General features: G+C 45.1%; 1 protein-coding gene and 1 non-coding gene across 2 annotated transcripts; both read left to right on the top strand.

The window, feature by feature from the left end:
* Nucleotides 1–128: 128 nt before the first annotated feature.
* BRK1 (BRICK1 subunit of SCAR/WAVE actin nucleating complex) lies at nt 129–11,723 on the top strand. The gene is made up of 3 exons (XM_004033587.5): nt 129–350; nt 10,156–10,238; nt 10,802–11,723. The coding sequence occupies exons 1-3, from the start codon at nt 233–235 to the stop codon at nt 10,826–10,828; spliced, it is 228 nt and encodes a 75-aa protein (XP_004033635.1). The 5' UTR covers nt 129–232; the 3' UTR covers nt 10,829–11,723.
* A 6,164-nt stretch (nt 11,724–17,887) lies between these two features.
* On the top strand, nt 17,888–17,991 carry LOC115934231 (small nucleolar RNA U13). Its single transcript, XR_004070051.2, has one exon. It is a non-coding gene; the product is annotated as a small nucleolar RNA U13 (small nucleolar RNA).
* The last annotated feature ends 3,139 nt before the right edge of the window (nt 17,992–21,130 follow it).

Below are 21,130 nucleotides of genomic sequence, written 5' to 3' on the forward strand. Positions count from 1 at the left end.
ACGACCATAACGCGCGTGCACTACAACCTCGCCGCCGGCGTCCAGGCTTCTGTTTTCTATAGCGTGGGAGTAGAGAGCAAACGCCGGCGAGGACGTGACATTGCACAGGCCTATCACAGTGCCCGAGAATTCGTGGGTGCTCAAGAGGATGGGTGTGGCCTGGCAGCGCAGGCGCACTAGAGGCCTGTAGGGTCGGGGCGCCTGCGCAGTCGCTCTTCCTCAGGCGGCGGCCATGGCGGGACAGGAGGATCCCGTGCAGCGGGAGATTCACCAGGACTGGGCTAACCGGGAGTACATTGAGATAATCACCAGCAGCATCAAGAAAATCGCAGACTTTCTCAACTCGTTCGGTCAGCGGGCTAGCAAGGGGAGGCGGGGAGGAGGGAGGCCGCTGAGGTGCTTGGGCTGGGGCGCCGGGGAGATGCTTTGAGAGGACTCCCGCAGCGTTCGGCTGTTGCGGGTTTTTACTTCCTCCTTCAGGTCCCACCTTCTCCCTCCCGCCCTGACCCTCAGGCTCCGGTAGACAGTCTCTGTAGGGTTATCCTGCCCTACGCTGAGCTCATGGCTTCCTGCCATCCCTCTGGATCCATTCTACAAGTCCTCCTAGACGCGTCAGGCAGCCCCATCCTCGCTCCGTGGTTCTCCTAAGTGGTCTCCCTGCCTCCTTTGTACTCTGCATCCATTCCGGTCCCCACTTAGCACTCAAAGTGAGCATCCGGGACCGTGTCACTCCTCTGTTTCAAGACTGTTGACCGTTCCCCATCTTCAGGATCCGGTCGATACCCTCTAGCGTCGTGCCTTTTAGTTGGACCCGTTGTCAACCACTCGCGTCTTGTCCATTCCTTCCTGTTTCCTGTGTCTGCTGCGGTGAGAGTGGTGGGAGATGAGGTCAGAGGGATGCCAGGATCTTGTAGGACCTTGGAAGTCCTCTCTGTGTTGCTAGTATATAGCTTATGGTAGGTGTTCTGTCTGCTTCTAGCCCATTCCTCAGAGGTAACACAGGTCGGGTGCCTTCAGCAGAAAGACATCTTTACCAGAATCTTTCCTAGGCGTGGCCTGCTTGTGACAGCCTTAAATTCTTCCTTATGAACAGCAAGCAAAGTAATCGAGACTCCTACCCCTTCTTCTCCAAGTGTTTAAGAGAACTTGGCACTGGTTAGACTTTCTTGTGTAATTACAGGATATAGGGACTAGTGTACTTTGGAAAGATTTTTAAATGAATGATTCTCTAGCTAAAGGACTGATGGCCTTAGGAGTACAAAGGTGACAGAGCAAGAGATTGTCAGCAAGCATCAGCGAGAGATGCTAGAGCTCCATATGAGGCCCTCTCTTAAGGCATAGTGGGAGACACAGAATAAGAACCACTTCCTACATTCAAAGAAGTTCTAATCTTGAAGATGAAATAATGACAACTTCAGGACAAAGAAGAGCATCATTTTTGTATTAAAGTATTTTCATACAGGGTGTTTAGGACTATAATCGTGGCTGAGTTCAGTGGCTCATGTCTGTATTCCCAGCACTTTGGGAGGCCAAGGTGGGAGGATTGCTTGAGCCCAGGAGTTCGAGACCAGCCTGAGCAACATGACCAGATCCTATCTCTACAAAACAACAACAACAAAAAAATTAGTTGGGCATGGTCATGCACACCTGTTGTCCCAGCTACTCGGGAGGCTGAGACAGGAGGATCACTTGAGCCCTGAAGGCAGTGAGCCATGTTCATGCCACTGCACTCCAGCCTAGGCGACTGACTGAAAATTGAAAAGCCTAAGCTTAGGATTTGCAAAGGAGAAATGTCCCTTTTCTTGCTTTATAGGCAAGGAGATATCAGCTTGGATATTTTTATGTCTGATTTGTAAGAGTCACATTTTATGATCAGGTAGAGAGTAAAGACTTTATTTGGGCTTTTCAACAAATTCTTTTTTTTTTTTTTTTGAGACAGGGTCTCACTCTAGCCCAGGCTGGAGTGCAGTGGCGTGATCTCAGCTCACTGCAACCTCTTCCTCCTGGATTCAAATGATTCTCATGCCTCCGCCTCCTGAGTAGCTAGGATTACAGGTGTGCACCACCACACCTGGCTGATTTTTGTGCTTTTTAAAATAGAGGCAGGTTTTGGCCATCTTGCCCAGGCTGGTCTCAAACTCCTGAGCTCAAGTGATCCACCTGCTTCGGCCTCCCAAAGTACTGGGATTACAGGCCTGAGCCACTGTGCCCTGCCCCCAAAAATTCTAAACTAAGGAATTAGACATACAGAAGTCCAGTCTTTAGGAGCCAAAAGAAATGACTTCCCTTAGCTTAGATCATTATCCTCCCTTGAAGTGATGATAATGGCCAAATGTTTGGAGTAATTACTAGGTGGTTTTTAAAGATTTTAGAAAGTGAATTTAGAGAAAATAACAATTAAATACAACTAAGTAAGAAGAGAATTATAATGCAGGATTAACAGTCAAAGGAATTTGACTTAGCAGTTAGGTGTCCCTGAGGCAAGTTCTTAAAGATTGGCATGGTGGCTCATGCCTGTAATCCCAGCACTTTGGGAGGCTGAGGCGGGCAGATCACCTGAGGTCGAGTTTCAGATCAGCCTGGCTAACATGGTGAAACCCTGTCTCTACTAAAAATACAAAATTAGCTGGGCGTGGTGGTGCACACCTGTAATCCCAGCTACTCAGGAGGCTGAGGCAGGAGAATTGCTTGAACCGGGGAGGCAGAGGTTGCAGTGAGCAGGGATCGTGCCACTGCACTGCAGCTTGGGCAAAAGACGAGACTCTGTCTCCAAAAAAAAAAAAAAAAAGATTGACAATATCACAATGCAAGAGTTTAGAAAAAGACCCCACAGGCTGCAAAACTGGATAAATTATAAGGATAGACTTGAGTATGTTGTCTTGGTATTGAATGAGTCAGGATGACTATGTATGGGATGTTTTTTTCCCATCCTAAGCCATTAGTAGGCTTGTACAATTGTCCCTTGAACAATACATGTTTGAAGTGCATGGATCCATTTACAGGTAGATTTTTTTTTTTGAGACAGATTTTCATTCTGTCACCTAGGCTGAAGTGCAGTGGCATGATCTCGGCTCACTGCAACCTCCACCTCCCAGGTTCAAGTGATTTTCTTGCCTTAGCTTCCTGAGTAGCTGGGACTACAGGTGTGTGCCACCATGCCCGGCTAATATTTGTATTTTTAGTAGAGACAGGATTCGCCATGTTGGCCATGCTGCTTTTGAACTCCTGGCCTCAAGTGATCCACCTCTGTTCAACCTCCCAAAGTGCTGGGATTACAGGCATGAGCCACTGTGCCTGGCCATAAGTGGATTTATTGCGATAAAAGTTATACAGTATGCCTACCTCTCCTGCCTCCCCTTCCACCTCTGCCACCCATGAGGTAGCAAAACCAACCTCTCTTCTTCCCCCTCTTCCTCAGCCTACTCAGCAGGAAGACAATGAGGATGAAGACCTTAATGATGATCCACTGCCATTTAATGAATAGTAAATATATTTCCTTTTCCTAATGGTTTTTTTTGTTTGTTTTGTCTTTTTTTTTGTTTTTTTCGAGACGGAGTCTTGTTCTGTTGCCTGGAGTGCAGTGGTGCGATCTCGGCTCACTGCAAGCTCTGCACTTGCGCCACTGCATTCCTGCCTGGGCGAAAGAGCAAGACTCCATCTCAAAAAAAAAAAAAGAATTTACTTTGAGGCCAGGCACAGTGGCTCATGCCTATAATCCCAGCACTTTGGGAGGCCGAGGCAGGTGAATCACTTGAGCTCAGGAGTTCGAGACCAGCCTGGCCAATATGGCGAAACCCCATCTCTATAAAAAATACAAAAATTAGCCAGGCATGGTGTCTCATGCCTGTAATTCCAAGCTACCTGGGAGGCTGAGGCATGAGAATCACTTGAACCCTGGAGGCAAAGGTTGCAGTGAGCCAAGATCGTGCCACTGTACTCCAGCCTGGGTGATAGAGTGAGACTCTGTCTCAAAGAAAAAGAATTTACTTTGAGGGAGCATCTGAAGTTCTTCAAATATGTTAGCAATTCTGTAGTCCTTACCCTGACCGCAGAGAATCTGCTTGGGCCATGTATTTTGGAGAGAGAACTGTTGTTCTAAGATAGTGAATGACTTTCTGAAAAGCATTACCTTGTGATTCCAGCTGGTGAGAGTAGAGTCACAGTCTCCCACGTGAACTTGAGGACATACAAATCGTAATGTAGCAAAAATATCATAACACTAGGCCTATTTTGTACTTTGGAATTGGTGAAGTTTCTAAAAATAGATGGTTAGAGATTATCGCTTTTTATTCTTATGCTATTTTTTTCTGGTTCTAAAGGTAATATATGCAGAGAAGTATAAAGAAAAAATAGAGAATGTGGCTGTTTTTTACAAATCTTAGTTTCTGTACTAAGCCAACAAATGTAGCATGCCTGGTGTGTGTCAGATGCTGTGAGAAAGGAATAAATATGAATAAATGGGTATGATACCCACTCCTAAGACATTCAGAATTTTGCTGGAAAAGTAAGACTTAACTACAAAAACATTCCAAAAGAAAGACAGTTTTTGTTTTTTTTTTTGAGACGGAGTCTCACTCCGTCACCCAGGCTGGAGTGCAGTGGTGCAATCTTGGCTCACTGCAACCTCCGCCTCCCGGGTTCAAGCGATTCTTCTGCCTCATCCTCCTGAGTAGCTGGGACTACAGGCATGCGCCACCACGCCCGGCTAATTCTTTTTTTTTTTTTTTAAGATGGAGTCTTGCTGTGTTGCCCAGGCTTGAGTACAGTGGTGCAATCTTGACTCACTGCAACCTCTGCCTCTTGGGTTCAACTGATTCTCCTGCCTCAGCCTCCTGAATAGCTGGGATTACAGGCACACGCCACCATGCCCAGCTACTTTTTGTATTAGTAGTAGAGATGGGGTTTTGCCATGTTAGCCAGGCTGGTCTCAAACTCCTGACCTCAAGTGATCTGCCCACCTCAGCCTCCCAAAGTGCTGGGATTACAGGTGTGAACCACCGTGCCCGGCCTGACAGTATTGATTTTTGTAATGCTAAAGTTATATGCATTAAGTTCAGAGAAGGAGCTGTCTGATAACAGCATTTGTTCCCTAACGAGAACTGGTATTTTCAGTTAAAGGCTGGTGATGATGTACACATACTTGTGCTCTGGTTTCAGATTTATCCAGCTGCTGAATGCTTTCTCAGTGTTTTTTATTTGAACCAGCGTATACTTATTAGGATTTGAAATATGACCAAGGTTTCTGCAGTTGAGCATTTTCTATTTCTCAACAGTGTTTATCCATGTAGGCCAGGAGCATAGTATTGTTCTTGAATTCTAATTCATTACCAGATTGACAGCTAGAACAGAATAGCCACCCAGGAAGGAAACTTCCCTCTCTCCTACCTCCCCCAATAATTTTGGTATGTCTTCATGGGAAATGGCAGGTTGTCAGAGATAATATTCATGCTCTTACTCAGTAGCATACATAACGTGCTTTCAGACTTCCAAAAACCAGACTGAAAAGAGGCTTGGTCCTGTTGGGCAGTTCCGACAGAAAGTGGCAGTATATCCAGGAAAAGGGGGATGCTGAAGTGATCATACTTGAGCTAGACCTGGGAATTCAAGCAGCACAAACGTAAAAAGAATGAAGAATGTCCAGAAATGGCAAATCCATAGAGACAAAGATTAGTGGTTCCCAGGGACTGAGGGGTGACAGAATGGGGAGTGACAGGACTAAGAGGTATAAGGTATCTTTTGGGGATGATGAAAATATTCTAAAAGTAGATTATAATTATTGCACAACTCTGTAAATATACTAAAAACCACTGAATTGTATACTTTAAGCAGGTGAAAGAATGGAAAGTGGCAGAGTTGGGCTGGAGACCTGGGGTATAAATTATAGCCCTGGAGGCACAGAAAGATGATAGTAGTGTGCATTGGGATGCACACAGTATGGGAAAGAATACCAGTGACCCAACATGGGCCCTCAGCTTACCTAGACCTCAGTTTTCCCACTTGTAAGGTGAATAGAGTTACACTAGAGTCAATCTTTTGTTCCACTAACATACCAGAATCCATCTTTTTTTTTTGAATCAACATCTATGTACCAGGCAAGATGCTAAGGTTACAAGAGGCAATATGTACTTCTTTCGATTAACTTGTTCTAACGGTGAAACAGACATGTAAATAAATTGTAAATTACAAGTACATAAATATCATTTGGCTTCGTAACATGAACATTTTCCTATTTCATTAAATATTCCTCAAACTTTTTTTTTTTTTTTTTAAGACAGAGTTTCACTCTTGTTGTCCAGGCTGCAGTGCAATGGTGCAATCTCGGCTCACTGCCTCAGGTGATCCACCCACCTCGGCTTCCCAAAGTGCTAGGATTACAGGCGTGAGCCACTACACCCGGCCACTTTTTTTTTTTTTTTTTTTTTTTTTTTGAGGTGGAGTCTCGCTCTGTTGCCCAGGCTGGAGTGCAGTGGTGCAGTCTTGACTCACTGCAACCTCCGCCTCCTGGGTTTAAACCATTCTCCTGCCTCAGCCTCCAGAGTAGCTGAGACTACAGGTGTGCGCCACCATGCCTAGCTAATTTTGTATTTTTAGTAGAGACAGGATTTCTTTTTTTTTTTTTTGTATTTTTAGTAGAGATGGGGTTTCTCCACGTTGGTCAGGCTTGTCTTGAACTCCGACCTCAGGTGATCCGCCCGCCTCGGCCTCCCAAAGTGCTGGAATTACAGGCATGAGCCACCACGCCTGGCCACTTGTAACTTTCAATGGCTATTTTAATAGTCTCATTAATACGCTATATCAAACCATTCCAATCATGGGCATTTGGTTTTGTTGCTTTTTCACCATCTTAAATAGTAGTGATGCACATTCTTATTTGTAAAATCTTTATCCAAAGAGGGAAGTCATAACCAAAGACCAAGTACATGAATAACTTACAAATCAGAAATTCAGAGGCTGGCATGGTGCCTCACGCCTGTAATCCTAGGACTTTGAGAGGCCAAGGCAGGGGGATTGCTTGAGTTCAGGAGTTTGAGATCAGCCTGGGCAACAAAGTGAGACCCCCATATCTACCAAAAAAAAAACAAAAAAATTAGCCAGGCACAGTGGCATCCACCTACTGAGTAGTAATTCCAGCTACTCGGGAGGCTGAGGTGGAAGGATCACTTGAACCTAGGAGTTGGAGGGTGCAGTAAGCTATGATTGCGACACTGAACTCTAGCCTGGGTGACAGAGCAAGACCATGTCTCTTAAAAAAAAAAAAATTCATCTGTAAATGTTTAGATAAATACAGAAGAGGGAGAATTATTATGTCCATCTGGCAAGACCTCTCAGAGATAGAATTTGAACTTAGCCTTGAAGGAGATAGGCAGGCAAGATGAGTAAGATTTGGACATAATAAGATGAAAGTTGAGGCAAGATCAGGGTGTAGGAAGATTTGTCAAAATGGATGCTGAAGCGCTTTTGCAAAACAGCCAGGGAATAGATGAAAAGGAAACTTGTTAGCTAAGTGTTAAATCATTGCGTGGGAGAGTCTCAGCGAATATTTCAGACTTGAAAACTGAAGGTTATTGAGAGATGACTGAACAACAATGTTGGAGGAGAGAGTAGAAGATAATGACCATGCTAAGATACCTTTTCTCTCATATGTTGAGAATAGTTGGAAAAAGAATAGTTCCTGTTACAGAAGTTTGCAGAGAAAAAGTTGTTTTAAATTAAATCTGGTTTCATTTTGAATGAGATGGTAAAAGAAGATTGGAAAAGCTAGAGGAAGAAGAATAATTTTGGCTGTTTTCACAGATGGAATGTGGGCTTTATCGGGTATTTGATGCTCTCCAACTTTTCTCTAGTTCTGAAAGGCCTTTGCCTCTAGGAGCAACAGTAGTGACATGGCTTTAATGAGCTCAGAACTCTCACACCTTCCCTCCCCATAATTTCTGCTGCTTTCTTGGCCTCTACTTTATTTCTTTTTTTTTTTTTTTTTTTTTGAGACAGAGTCTCACTCTGTTTCCCAGGCTGGAGTGCAGTGGTGCAATCTCGGCTCACTGCTACCTCCATCTCCTGGGTTCAAGCAGTTCTCTGCCTCAGCCTCCCGAATAGCTGGAATTACAGGCGCCCGCCACCACACCCGGCTAATTTTTGTATTTTTAGTAGGGACGGGGTTTCACCGTCTTGGCCAGGCTGGTCCTGAACTCCTGACCTTGTGATCCACTGCCTTGGCCTCCCAAAGTGCTGGGATTACAGGCCTGAGCCACCATGCCTGGCCTTTTTTTTTTTTTTTTTTTTTTTTTGAGATGGAGTCTCACTCTGTCACCCAGGCTGCAGTGCAGTGGTGCAATCCCGGCTCACTGCAACCTCCGCCTCCCAGGTTCAAGTGATTCTCCTGCCTCAGCCTCCTGAGTAGCTGGGACTAGAGGCGCCCTCCACCACACCCAGCTAATTTTGTATTTTTAGTAGAGATGGGGTTTCACCATGTTAGCCAGGCTGGTCTCAAACTTCTGACCTCAGTTGATCTGCCCACCTTGGCTTCCCAAAGTGCTGGTATTACAGGCGTGAGCCATCACACCCAGCCTCGTTTCTTTCCTGTTGAGATTATTTTCTTATTCTTGCCATGTCCCCTCTCTTGAAAGTCTTAGTTAGGCCATTAGTAAATGGCTGTACAGCCTTGGTGTATTCATTTGCTATTCCTGGCATAACAAATTACCACGCAGGCTGGGCACAGTGGCTCACACTTGTAATCTCAGCACTTTGGGAGGCCAAGGCGGGCGGATCACGAGGACAAGAGATTGAGACAATCCTGGCCAACATGGTGAAACCCCATCTCTACTAAAAATACAAAAAAAAAAAATTAGCTGGGCATGGTGGCGCACACCTGTAGTTCCAGCTACCTGGGAGGCTGAGGCAGGAGAATCGCTTGAACCCGGGAGGCGGAGGTTGCAGTGAGCCAAGATTGTGTCACTGCACTCCAGCCTGGAAACAGAGTGAGACTCCATCTCAAAAAAAAATACCAAAAAAGCAAATTACCACACATTTTGTGGCTTAAACCACATATATTTATTATTTACCATGTGTAGGTCATAAATCAAACACTGGTCACTGGGCTAGCAATCTTCACACCTTGGCCAGCAGTCTTCACACCTTGGCCTTCTGAAGTATTAGGATTATAGGCATGGGTCACTGCTCCTGGCCTGGGCTCCAATCAGGGTTTCAGCAGGACTGCCTTCCTTTCTGGAGGCTCTAGGAGAGGGTCTAGTTCTCGAATATTGGGTTGTTGGCAGAATTCAGTTTCTCTTGGTTGTAGGACTGAGATCTCTGTTTTGTTGCTGGCTGTGAGCTGAGAGTTGTTCCCAGCTTCTAAAGGTCACTTACATCGCTTGGTTCATGGCTCCCTTCTTCCACTTTCAAAGCCAACAATGGCAGATTGCATCCCCTTCACACTTTGAATCTCTTTTTCTTCTTCCATTTCATCTCTGACCCCCTTCCTCTGCCGTTCTCACCTACATTTGTGGACTATGATTAGATTGGGCCCAAATGGACAATCCAAGACAAACTCTAGGATCTCAAGGTTCTTAACCTTAATCATACCTGCAAAGCCCTGTTTCCTCATGTATAATCCATATTCACAGGATCCAGGGATTAGAGAAAGGACTTTTTTTTGAGACAGAGTTTTGCTGTTTCACCCAGGCTGGAGTGAAGTGGCGAGATCTTGGCTCACTGCAACCTTTGGCCCACCGGTTCGAGTGATTTTCCTGCCTCAGCCTCTTAAGTAGCTGGGATTACAGGCATGTGCCATCATGCCTGGCTAATTTTTGTATTTTTAGTAAGAGACAGGGTTTCATGATGTTGGCCAGGCTGGTCCCGAACTCTTGACCTCAGGTGATCCACCCGCCTAGTCCTCCCAAAGTGCTAGGATTACAGGCGTGAGCCACCGTGCCCTGCAGGAAAGGACGTTTTTGTGGGGCCATTATTCTCTACTTGCAACACTTGATAGGAAGTTCAGCAGATCCACTCTAAGCAACTGTGCTATGAGTGGATCTTAGCACTGTATCCATTTCCATTTGTATTCTGTGTATTATTCCTCTTTTTCATTGTAGGTGTTGCGTGTGTCTGTGTCTGTGTTTGGAGTGACATTAATCCTGAACACCAGTCTCTTTTTCTCAGATATGTCTTGTCGTTCAAGACTTGCAACACTAAACGAGAAATTGACAGCCCTTGAACGGAGAATAGAGTACATTGAAGCTCGGGTGAGTTTGATGGGCAAGGGCATTCCAGAGAGAATGCACATTTCCACTTATTGCTGAAAAAAACCTGAAAGCAGAAACAGTCTTAGGAAACTTAAGCACTGGCCGGACATGGTGGCTCACGCCTGTAATCCCAGCACTTTGGAAGGCCAAGACGGGTGGATCACTTGAGGTCAGGAGTTCGAGACCAGCCTGGCCAACATGGTGAAACCCCATCTCTACTAAAAATACAAAAATTAGCCAGGCATGGTGGCTCACACCTGTTGTCCCAGCTACTCGGGAGGCTGAGGCAGGAGAATCACTTGAACCTGGGAGGTGGAGGTTGCAGTGAGCCGAGGTCACACCACTGCGCTCCAGCCTGGGTGGCAGAGTGAGACTCCATCTCAAAAAAACAAAAGAAAAGAAAAGTTAAGCATGTTGCCTGGATTTGAACCATGTTTCTGTGACTTCACAGCTATCTTCTTTTCTACTATTTCTCACTGCCTAGGATCTAAAGTAAGATTTTTTTTAGACCTCTCTAATCTTTTTTAATTTATCTAAATGTCAGTTTTCCTTTCCTTTCACAGGTGACAAAAGGTGAGACACTCACCTAGAACAGTGCCGTGCTGCTGCTGGGAAGTTGCTTTACACAACACAGGCCACATGGGAAAGGCCCCAGCAGCCTTCAGCTCCTTCCTTTCTCCTTAAAGAGCAACAGGGCTTATTCTTGTTTTTCTTTTTTCAAAAGTGTGGCCTTTGGGCTCTGCCATCTGGGGTGTGGTGTGGTATGTGGGAAGAAGTTCAGAGGAACCATTGGAAACGACGTTAGGCATTTTACCTTTTCAGTAACATTTTATACATCTACTTGTCAACGTATTTGAGACATTCATAGCCAAAAGCCTGGGACTCTTTGTGGAGGTCCTCCTCACCTCTGTCTTTCTTTCTCTCTCTCTCAAACTTTCCTTAAAGTTCTCATTGCCTTTGCACTGCTTCTGTGAACAGTCTTTGTCTCCTCCCCACCTTTGGTGGGAAGTGCGGGGCAGTCCTGGTCAAGACATTCATGCCCTGGCAATGTGGCTGCCAGAGAATGTTGTTGCTAACCCACCAGTTTCTTGTTGATTTGGAGAGGTCAAGGCCAGGTCCCCACTTGGCTTGAAGGGACATTTTCAGACTTTTCTTTCTGTCACTTGGAGTGTCTATGCCTCTCATATTTCCCTAATAAACTCCTCAGCTTTTTATCTGACTGCTGTGATTATGGTGGGGAGAGGAGCTAGAGATGGGCTCACTTATTGCACAGAAATGTAATATATGGCGTTATTATTCTAACATGAAACTTTCAGATGTAGCTGTTTGATTCAAAGCCTAGGTGGCTTACCAGCCCAAGACCCCATGTTTGGACTTTCAGCTGACTAGCTCATCCTGGGAATCATTTGGTCATTCAGCACATTTACCAAGTATTTACTATGTAGGCATGTTAAACTCCAATAAAACATACAGCATTGAATCAGACATGATGCTTACAGTCTGTTGAAATACCAGCATTCACACAATTTAGCCACAATCCAAGGATGATTATTGGTTTTATAAGGCACAAGCTAAATATCTACTCTTTGAAAAGCAGATAGCCGGGTTCAGTGGCTCACGCCTCTAATCCCAGCACTTTGGGAGGCTGAGGTGGGTGGATCACAAGGTCAGGAGATCGAGACCATCCTGGCTAACACGGTGAAACCCCAGCTCTACTAAAAAAAAATACAAAAAAAATTAGCCAGGAGTGGTGGTGGGCCCCTGTAGTCCCAGCTACTCGGGAGGCTGAGGCAGGAGAATGGTCTGAACCCGGGAGGCGGAGCTTGCAGTGAGCTGAGATCGCGCCACTGCACTCCAGCCTGGGCGACAGAGTGAGACTCCATCTCAAAAAAAAAAAAGTCTACCTCAAGCCAAATTTCCCCCTGAAAGTTCTCCTGGACTTGACTTTTTCATTTAGTATTGCCCTTTTCCTCTTCTCAGTTCCTCCCAATCCTACCATGCTGACACTGTGCTTCAGCTCTGGATTTGATCTTGATATGGATTTATCTCTGATTTAGCATGTGCATCCTAGAATAGAAACGAACATCTTTGGCCAGGTGCAGTGGCTCATGCCTGTAATCCCATCACTTTGGCCGGGTGGATCACTTGAGGTCAGGAGTTCAAGACCAGCCTGGCCAACATGGCGAAACCCGGTCTCTACTAAAAATACAAAAATTAGCTGGGTATGGTGGCAGGCACCTGTAATCCCAGCCACTCAGGAGGCTGAGGCAAGAGAATCGCTTGAACCTGCAGAGATTGCAGTGAGCCGAGATCACGCCACCGCACTCCAGCCTGCTGGGCGACAAAGCGAGACTCTGTCTCAAAAAAAAAGTAGTTCTAAAGTTCAAGTTTTAGGTTATCTGGTGCCGTCAGTTTAAAAGACACATTGATTTAATAGCAGACAGGTGCTTAAGAAAAAAGCATTGAGTTCCTGCTATATGCAAGGACTAGCATGATATAGTAATAGTGGCAAAAGTGATGGTATACTAGGCAGAAAAAGCTCTTCTTTTTATGACATTACATGTGAAAATGCTCAATACATTTTTTATTGGCTTCTAGATATTAATTGGCTGGGCACAGTGGCTCATGCCTGTAATCCCAGCATTTTGGGAGGCTGAGGCAGGTGGATCACTTGAGGTCAGGAGTTTGATACCAGCCTGACCAACATGGTGAAAACCCATCTCTACTAAAAATACAAGAAAAATTAGCCAGGCATGGTGGTGCCTGCCTGTAATCCCAGCTGCTTAAGGGGCTGAGGCAGGAGAATCACTTGAACACAGGAGGCAGAGTTTGCAGTGAGCCAAGATCGCACCACTGCACTCCAGACTGGGCAACAAGAGCAAAACTCCATCTCAAAAAAAAAAAAATCTTAATTTATTGTTATTAAAATAATATGCTCTAAACAAGTTAGTGCCCTTAATAGTACCATACTGCTGGGTGTGGTGGTGTGCGCCTGTAATCCCAGTTTTTCAGGAGGCTGAGGTGGGAGGATAGCTTGAGCCTAGGAGGTCAGCACAAGCCTCAGCAACATAATGAGACCCGTCTTTATTTTTTTTTTAAATTTTTCTATTTTTTTAGTTAGCTTTTTTTTTTTTTTTTTTTTTTTTTGAGACAGAGCCTTGCTCTGCTGCCAGGCTGGAGTGCTGTGGCACAATTGCGGCTCACTGCAACCTCCGCCTCCCGGGTTCAAGTGATTCTCCTGCCTCAGCCTTCCAAGTAGCTGGGACTACAGGCACATGCCACCACGCCTGGCTAATTTTTTGTATTTTTAGTAGAGACGGGGTTTCACTGTATTAGCCAGGATGGTCTTGATCTCCTGACCTCGTGATCCGCCTGCCTCAGCCTCCCAAAGTGCTGGGATTACAGGTGTAAGCCACCGCGCCCGGCAGCTCTTTTTTTCTTTTTATGTCCAGCCAACTCATCATAATTTTTTTAATTATAATTTTTTTAATCTACCTTTTTTTTTGAGACGGAGTTCGAGACCAACCTGCGCAATGTGGCAAGACCCCTATCTCCACTAAAAATACAAAAATTAACTGGGCATGGTGGCACCCACCTGTAGTCCCAGCTGCTCAGGATGCTGAAGTAGGATTGCTCAAGCAATTCGCCTAGGAGGTGGAAGCTGCAGTGAGCTGGGATTGCACCACTGCACTCCATCCCGGGCAACAGAGTGTGACCTTGTCTTAAAAAAAAAAAATCTTGAGTGGAAAATGAGCTAAATTTTAAATTTTCCTCTAAGCCATTCATAGGCACCTTCAAGGGAACCTCTTCACGCCCATATACTTTGAAATGTTTTTTACCCTATAATTTGGTTTAATTCACTTATTTGCTGAAAAGCTGAAAAGTAAGAGGTTTGAACCCATGAGCTATTAGGCATAGATTGCAAGTCCCTTGATAATAAAGCAGTTTTCAGTCTGTCTTTAAAAATTAAGCTTGGGCCGGGCGCTGTGGCTCACGCCTATAATCCCAGCACTTTGGGAGGCCAAGGTGGGTGGATCACGAGGTCAAGAGATCAAGATCATCCTGGCCAACATGGTTAAAGTGGATTTCAGAAGCAGGAAAAAATAGGGAGCTTATTGTCTGGCTGATCGTTACAGAAGTACCCAGTTCTGTCATTCCACTTTTGTTACTCAGACCTTTAACTACCCATGTTTATTTCACCAAGCTAAAGAAGTATACTACAGGTTGATGATCCCCATTCTGAAAATCTGAAATGCTTCAAAATCTCAAACTTTTTGAGCACTGACATGGCACTCAAAGGAAATGCTCATTGGAGCATTTTGCATTTCGGATTAGGGATGCTCAATGAGTAAGTATGTAAGGATGTTCCAAAAGTATTTCAGATTTCCAAATGCTGAAAAAATCCCAAATCCAAAACACCTCTGGTCCCAAGCATTTCAGATAATACTCAGCCCGTACTATAAGCCACACTAAGTGGAGTACAGGCCAGGCGTGGTGACTCACACCTATAGTCCTAGCACTTTGGGAGGCTGAGGCAGGAAGATTGCTTGAGCCCAGGAATTTGAGACCAGCCTGGGCAACGTAGTGCAACTCCTCTCTATAAAAGCAGTTTTTAAATTAGGAGGGTGTGGTGGCACAAGCCTATAGTCCCAGCTACTGGGAAGGCTGAAGTAGGAGGATCACTTGAGCCCAGAAGGTCAAAGCTGCAGTGAGCTATGATCATGCCACTGCATTCCAGCCTTGGTGACAGAGTGAGACGCCATCTCAAAAACATGGTGTGGGGGCTGGGTGCTGAGGCTTATGCCTCCCAGCACTTTGGGAGGCCGAGGCGGATGGATCACTTGAGGCCAGAAGTTCCACACCAGCCTGGCCAACAGCAAAACCCTGTCTCTACAATAAAAAGAAAAATAGAAAAAATAAACAAATAAACATGGTGGTGGGGACAGGAAGCCTGTTGTTCATCTCTAGGCTCTTTCCCAGTATTTATACTCAGATTCATGCTGTTGCCTGCAAAAAAGTTGGCCCCCAGTTGCCTCTGGATAATATGATTTAGAAAATTTGCTCTGGCAGTTTGCAGACAATTGCTGCCGTCAATAATTGTTCAAGACTTCATGGCTGGGTGCGGTGGCTCACACCTGTAATCCCAGCATTTTGGGAGGCCAAGGTGGGCAGATCGCTTGAGGTCAGGAGTTTGAGACCAGCCTGGTCAATATGGTGAAACCCCATCTCTACTAAAAATGAAAAAAAAAAAAAATTAGCCAGGCTTGATCATGTGTGCCTGTAATCCCAGCTACTCGGGAGGCTGAGGCACAAGAATCGCTCGAAACTTGGAGGTGGAATTTGCAGCAAGTTGAGGTCATGCCACTGCACTCCAGCCTGGGCAACAGAGCTGGATTCTGTCTCAAAACAATAATAACAGCAACAACAACAACTAACATCTAAAGGCCATATGACTGTCAACTAGATTATACAATAAGAAAGGCTGATTTAGAGTTCTCAGGTTTTTTTTTTGTTGTTGTTTGTTTTTTGTTTTTTTTTTTTGAGACAGGGTCTTTCTTTGTTACACAGGCTGGAGTGCAGTGGCGCAATCTTGGTTCACTGCAACCTCTGCCTCCCAGGTTCAAGCGATTCTCATGCCTCAGCCTCCTGAAGAGCTGAGATTACAGGTATGCACCACCAGGCCCAGCTAATTTTTGTATTTTTAGTAGAGACAGGGTTTCACCAGGTTGGCCAGGCTGGGGTTTCTTTATTTAATTTTTCTTTATTTATTTGTTTTCTTTGTTTTTAGAGACAGGGTCTCACTATGCTGCTTAGGCTGGTCTCAAACTCCTGGGCTCAAGCAGTCTTCCCGCCTTGGCCTCCCAAAGTGTTGGGCTTACAGGCATGAGCCACTGTGCCCAGCTGGTTTATTTTCTAATGAAAAGTTACCCTGGAGGATCACTTGAGGCCAGGAGTTTAAGACCAGCCTGGGCACCATAGTGAGACACTGTATCTGCTAAAAAAAAAAAAAAAAAAAGTTAAGTCACCCTGTGCACTAAATTGGCAAAAGATTAGGACTAGCAAGAATTAAAACTCACAGAACATTAGGGTGAGAAAGAATCTTAGAGATAATCTAGTCTGCCCCTGCCATTCTAGGAATATAGAAGCAAACCCAGACAGGTTGAGTGACAGACATGTCCATCCTGGTGGCAAAGCCAAAACTAAAACCTTATTCCCAGGTCAGTGCAGAGCCACTCAGAGTCTCATAAATAAGTTTTGTGTTTTCTGTACCATACCGGCCCTCTATTAGCCTCTCCCTGGATCTCACTGATACCTTGAGAGTGCAAAAAAGCAATTGTTCGTTACATTTATCTAAGTGGTGGTATCCATTGGCATCAACATTTGCATTTAGGACAAAGTTATCTTTGGCTCCTTTGAGCTTGCTACGACTGTCAAGCGTGAAGTTTGTATTGTGCGTCAGCTGCATTTTCCAACCATAACAGTTTTTAAAAAAATAATTTTATTGGATAGGTGTGGTGGCTTATGCGTGTAATCCCGTTACTTTGGGAGGCTGAGATGGGAAGATTGCTTGAGCCCAGGAGTTTTGAGGACAAACTGGGCAACCCAGAGAGACCGCCACCACAAAAAATAAACAAAATTAGGCTGGTGTGGTGGTGCATGCCTGTAGTCCCAGTTACTCATGGGGCTCAGGTGGGAGGATCACCTAGGCCCAGGAGGTCATGGCTGTAGTGAGCCAAGATCACACCACTGAACTTCAGCCTGGGTGACAGAGCAAGACCCTGTCTCAATAAATGAATAAATGAAATGAAACGTTTCAATTCAATAAATGATAAATGCTTCAGTGTGGCTTTCACAAACATTTTGCCTAAGAAGTTGTTTATTAGCATTAAGTACATTGTATGTCTATTATGTGTGAGGCACTGGAGATAAAATGAGAAACAGACAGTTTCTACTCTTATGGAGCTTATAGTATAGTCATTTATTCACTGCATGTTCTCAAAGCAAAAGACACTAGAATGACATTTGCAGAAAAACCTCAGGAAAACACAACATACACAAAGGAGCAATGCGGTATCAACTTCACTGCATGATAAAGATACCATAGGCCAAAATTGTATTGTACATGGAAATGATGTTTGGGTTTTTGTTGCTGTTGTTATTTTTGTTTGTTTACCATTGTAAAAGTAATATATCACCACATATACATTATGGACATACACATGCATTTGAAAAGCGTTAACAATTGGCCTGAATAAATATATAAAGAACTATTAAAACTCAGCAGAAAGAAAACAGCTAAATAAATGGACGAAATATTTGAACTGACACCTTGAAGACAAAAAATAGGCTGGGCCCGGTGGCTCACACCTGTAATCCCAGCACTTTGGGAAGCCAAGGCGGGTGGATCACCTGAGTTCAGGAGTTCGACATCAGCCTGGCCAACACGGCTAAACTCCGTCTCTACTAAAAATATAAAACTAGGCCAGTTGTGGTGATGCACATCTATAGTCCCAGCTACTCAGGAGGCTGAGGCAGGAAAATCACTTGAACCTGGGAGGCAGAGGTTGCGCCACTACTCTCCAGCCTGGGCGACAGAGTGAGAGTCCGTCTCAAAAAAAAAAACAAGAATGGCAAACGAAATACAACAGAGTTTTTCATAGTTCATAAGCATGATGAGTGGGTTTTCATGTTCATGTGTGAGGTGTGCCTTCCTCAAACCTTGTTATGATGTCAACACATTGCCTATCTGATGTGAGAAGAAGTAAAAAAAACAGTGAAAAGGCAGTTTACAGAATGGGAAAAAACATTTGCAAATCATACATCCAATAAGGAGTTAATATTCAAAATATATAAGGACCTCAATAGCAAGGAAACAATTTTAAAATGGGCAAAGGACCTAAGTAGACATTTCTCAACAGAAGACATTAAATGGCCAAAAGATAAGTGTTGGTGAGGACGTGGAGAAAACAGAACCCTCCCAGGTTCTTGGTGGGAATGTATATTAGTACAGCCATTATGGCAAACAGTTTGGAGGTTCCTGGAAAAACTAAAAATGGAATTACCATGTGATCCAACAAGCTCACTTCTGGGTATATATACACAGGAAATGAAAATCAGTATTTTGAAGAGATATCTGCACTCCCATGTTCATTGCAGCACTATTCACAATAGCCACACTATGGAATCAAGTGTCCATTGCCAGACGAATGGATAAAGAAAATGTGCGCCGGGTGCAGTGGCTCATGCCTGTAATCCCAGCACACTGGGAGGCCAAGACGGGCAGATCACTTGAGATCAGGAATTTGAGACCAGCCTGGCCAACATGGCAAAACCCCATCTCTACTAAAAATACAAAATTAGCCGGGCGCAGTGGTGGGCGCCTGTAATCCCAGTTACTCTGGAGGCTGAGGCAGGAGAATCGCTTGAACCCAGGAGGCGGAGGTTGCAGTGAGCCGAGATCATGTCACTGCCCTCCTCTTGGGCAACAAGAGCGAAACTCTGTCTCAAAAAAAAAAAAAAAAAAGAAAGAAAAAGAAAAAAAGAAGATAAATACTGCATGTTCTCACTTATATGTGGATTTTTTTTTTTTTTTTGAGACAGAGTCTCACTCTATCGCCCAGGCTGAAGTGCAGTGGCGTGATCTCAGCTCACCGCCACCTCTGCTGCCTGGGTTCAAGCGATTCTTCTGCCTCAGCCTCCTGAGTAGCTGGGATTACAGGCGCCTTCCACAGCGCCTGGCTAATTTTTGTATTTTTAGTAGAGACGGGGTTTCACCATCTTGGCCAGGCTGGTCTTGAACTCCTGACCTCGTGATCCACCCGCCTCAGCCTCCCAAAGTGCTGGGATTACAGGTGTGAGCCATCACACCCGGCCGGAATCTTTAAAATAAATTGGCCGGGTGCGGTGGCTCACGCCTGTAATCCCAGCACTTTGGGAGGCCGAGGCAGGCAGATTACCTCAGGTCAGGAGTTCAAGACCAGCCTGACCAACATGAAGAAACCCTGTCTCTACTAAAAACACAAAATTAGCCAGGCGTGGTGGCGCATGACTATAATCCCAGCTACTCGGGAGGCTGAGGCAGGAGAATCGCCTAAACCCGGGAGGCGGAGGTTGCGGTGAGCCGAGATCACACCATTGCACTCCAGCCTGGGCAACAAGAGCGAAACTTGGTCTCAATCAATTAACCGATCAATAAAATAAGTTGAACTCACAAAAGCAGGGAGTACAATGGTGGTTGCCAGGGCCAGGGGAGTTGAGATGAAACAGGGAGATATTGGTCAAAGGGTACGAGTCACCCTTTTGGTTGGGAGGAATATATTCTGGACATCTGTTATACAGCATGATGACTATAGTTAATAAATAATGTATATTTGAAAATTGTTAAGAGTGTAGTTTTTGTTTTTTTTTTCTAAGACAGGGTCTTGCTCTGTCACCCAGGCTGGAGTGCAGTGGTGCGATCTCGACTCACTGCAACCTCCGCCTCCTGGGTGACAGAGCAGGAGCACCGTCATCTTGGACAAACACCACCACTTTAAGTTCCAGCTCCCTTTCTAACCTCATACATTTCAAGGAAATCACTTCTCTTCTAACCACAAGCAGCCAGAAAGAGCAGACAGTAAAACACAGATAAGACAGCTTGCGCACAGAGAGAAGTAGGGGGAAAGTCTCTTGGGTAACTGCCAAACTTCACCCTCATACAATGTGCCCCAGTAAAACAGTGGGCCTTAATAGGCACATTTCTTTCCCTCAGGTGCACTAAGGGAAGCTAAAAGCAGACTCAGGGGATATGCCTGCAGCTGCAGAAAGATGTACGGGAACAGACAAACAACTCTCCCTCCCAGGTAAGCACAACGAAGAGACACAGAAGCAGTTGAAGCCTCTGATAAACTCTCCCACCCTGAATCCTTAAAAACTCTTGTAAGATTGTGCAGCTTCTGACCTAACTTGGTCAGAAATCCCTCCCAGGTTTGAACTAAACCTGTTGACTGTCAACCCACCCTTCATGTTTCTCTCCTTTTTCTTTAATTCTGACACTGGGTTCAAGCGATTCTCCTGCCTCAGCCCCCCGAGTAGCTGGGACTACAAGCACCCACCACCATGCCTGGCTAATTTTTGTATTTTTAGTAGAGACAGGGTTTCACCATGTTGGCCAAGCTGGTCTCGAACTCCAGACCTCAGATGATCTGCCCACCTTGGCCTCCCAAAGTGCTGGGCTTACAGGCATGAGCCATTGTGCCCAGCCAAAAGAGTAGATCTTAAATGTTCTCACCACAAAAAAACTGAGGTGATAGATACATTAGCTTTATTTTTTAAATTTTTAATTATTTTACAAAATAGAGATAGGGTCTCACTGTGTTGCCCAGGCTGGTCCTGAACTCTGGGCTCAAGCAATCCTCCCACCTGGGTCTCCCAAAGTGCTGGGATTAACAGACGTGAGCCACTTCACTTGGCCAGCTTGATTATTTTTTAATGGCAAACAAGCTCATGAAAAGATGCTCAACATTGTTAGTCACTAGAGAAGTGTGTCCAGAATTGGTGGGTTCTTGGTCTCACTGACTTCAAGAATGAAGCCGCAGACCCTTGCAGTGAGTGTTACAGTTCTTAAAGGTGGCCTGTCCGGAGTTTGTTCCTTCTGATGTTCGGATGTGTTCAGAGTTTGTTCCTTCTGGTGGCTGCGTTGTCTCGCTGGCTCAGGAGTGAAGCTGCAGACCACGGCGAGTATTACAGCTTTTAAGGCACTGCCTCTAGAGTTGTTGGTTCCTCCCAGTGGGTTTGTGGTCTCGCTGGCTTCAGCAGACCTTCATGGTGTTACAGCTCACAAAGGCAATGCAGACCCAAAGAGGGAGCAATAACAAGATTTACTGCAAAGACTGAAATGACAAACCTCCCAC

Source organism: Gorilla gorilla, chromosome 2 (genome assembly GCF_029281585.2).
Source record: "Gorilla gorilla gorilla isolate KB3781 chromosome 2, NHGRI_mGorGor1-v2.1_pri, whole genome shotgun sequence".
Taxonomy (NCBI): Eukaryota; Metazoa; Chordata; class Mammalia; order Primates; family Hominidae; genus Gorilla; species Gorilla gorilla.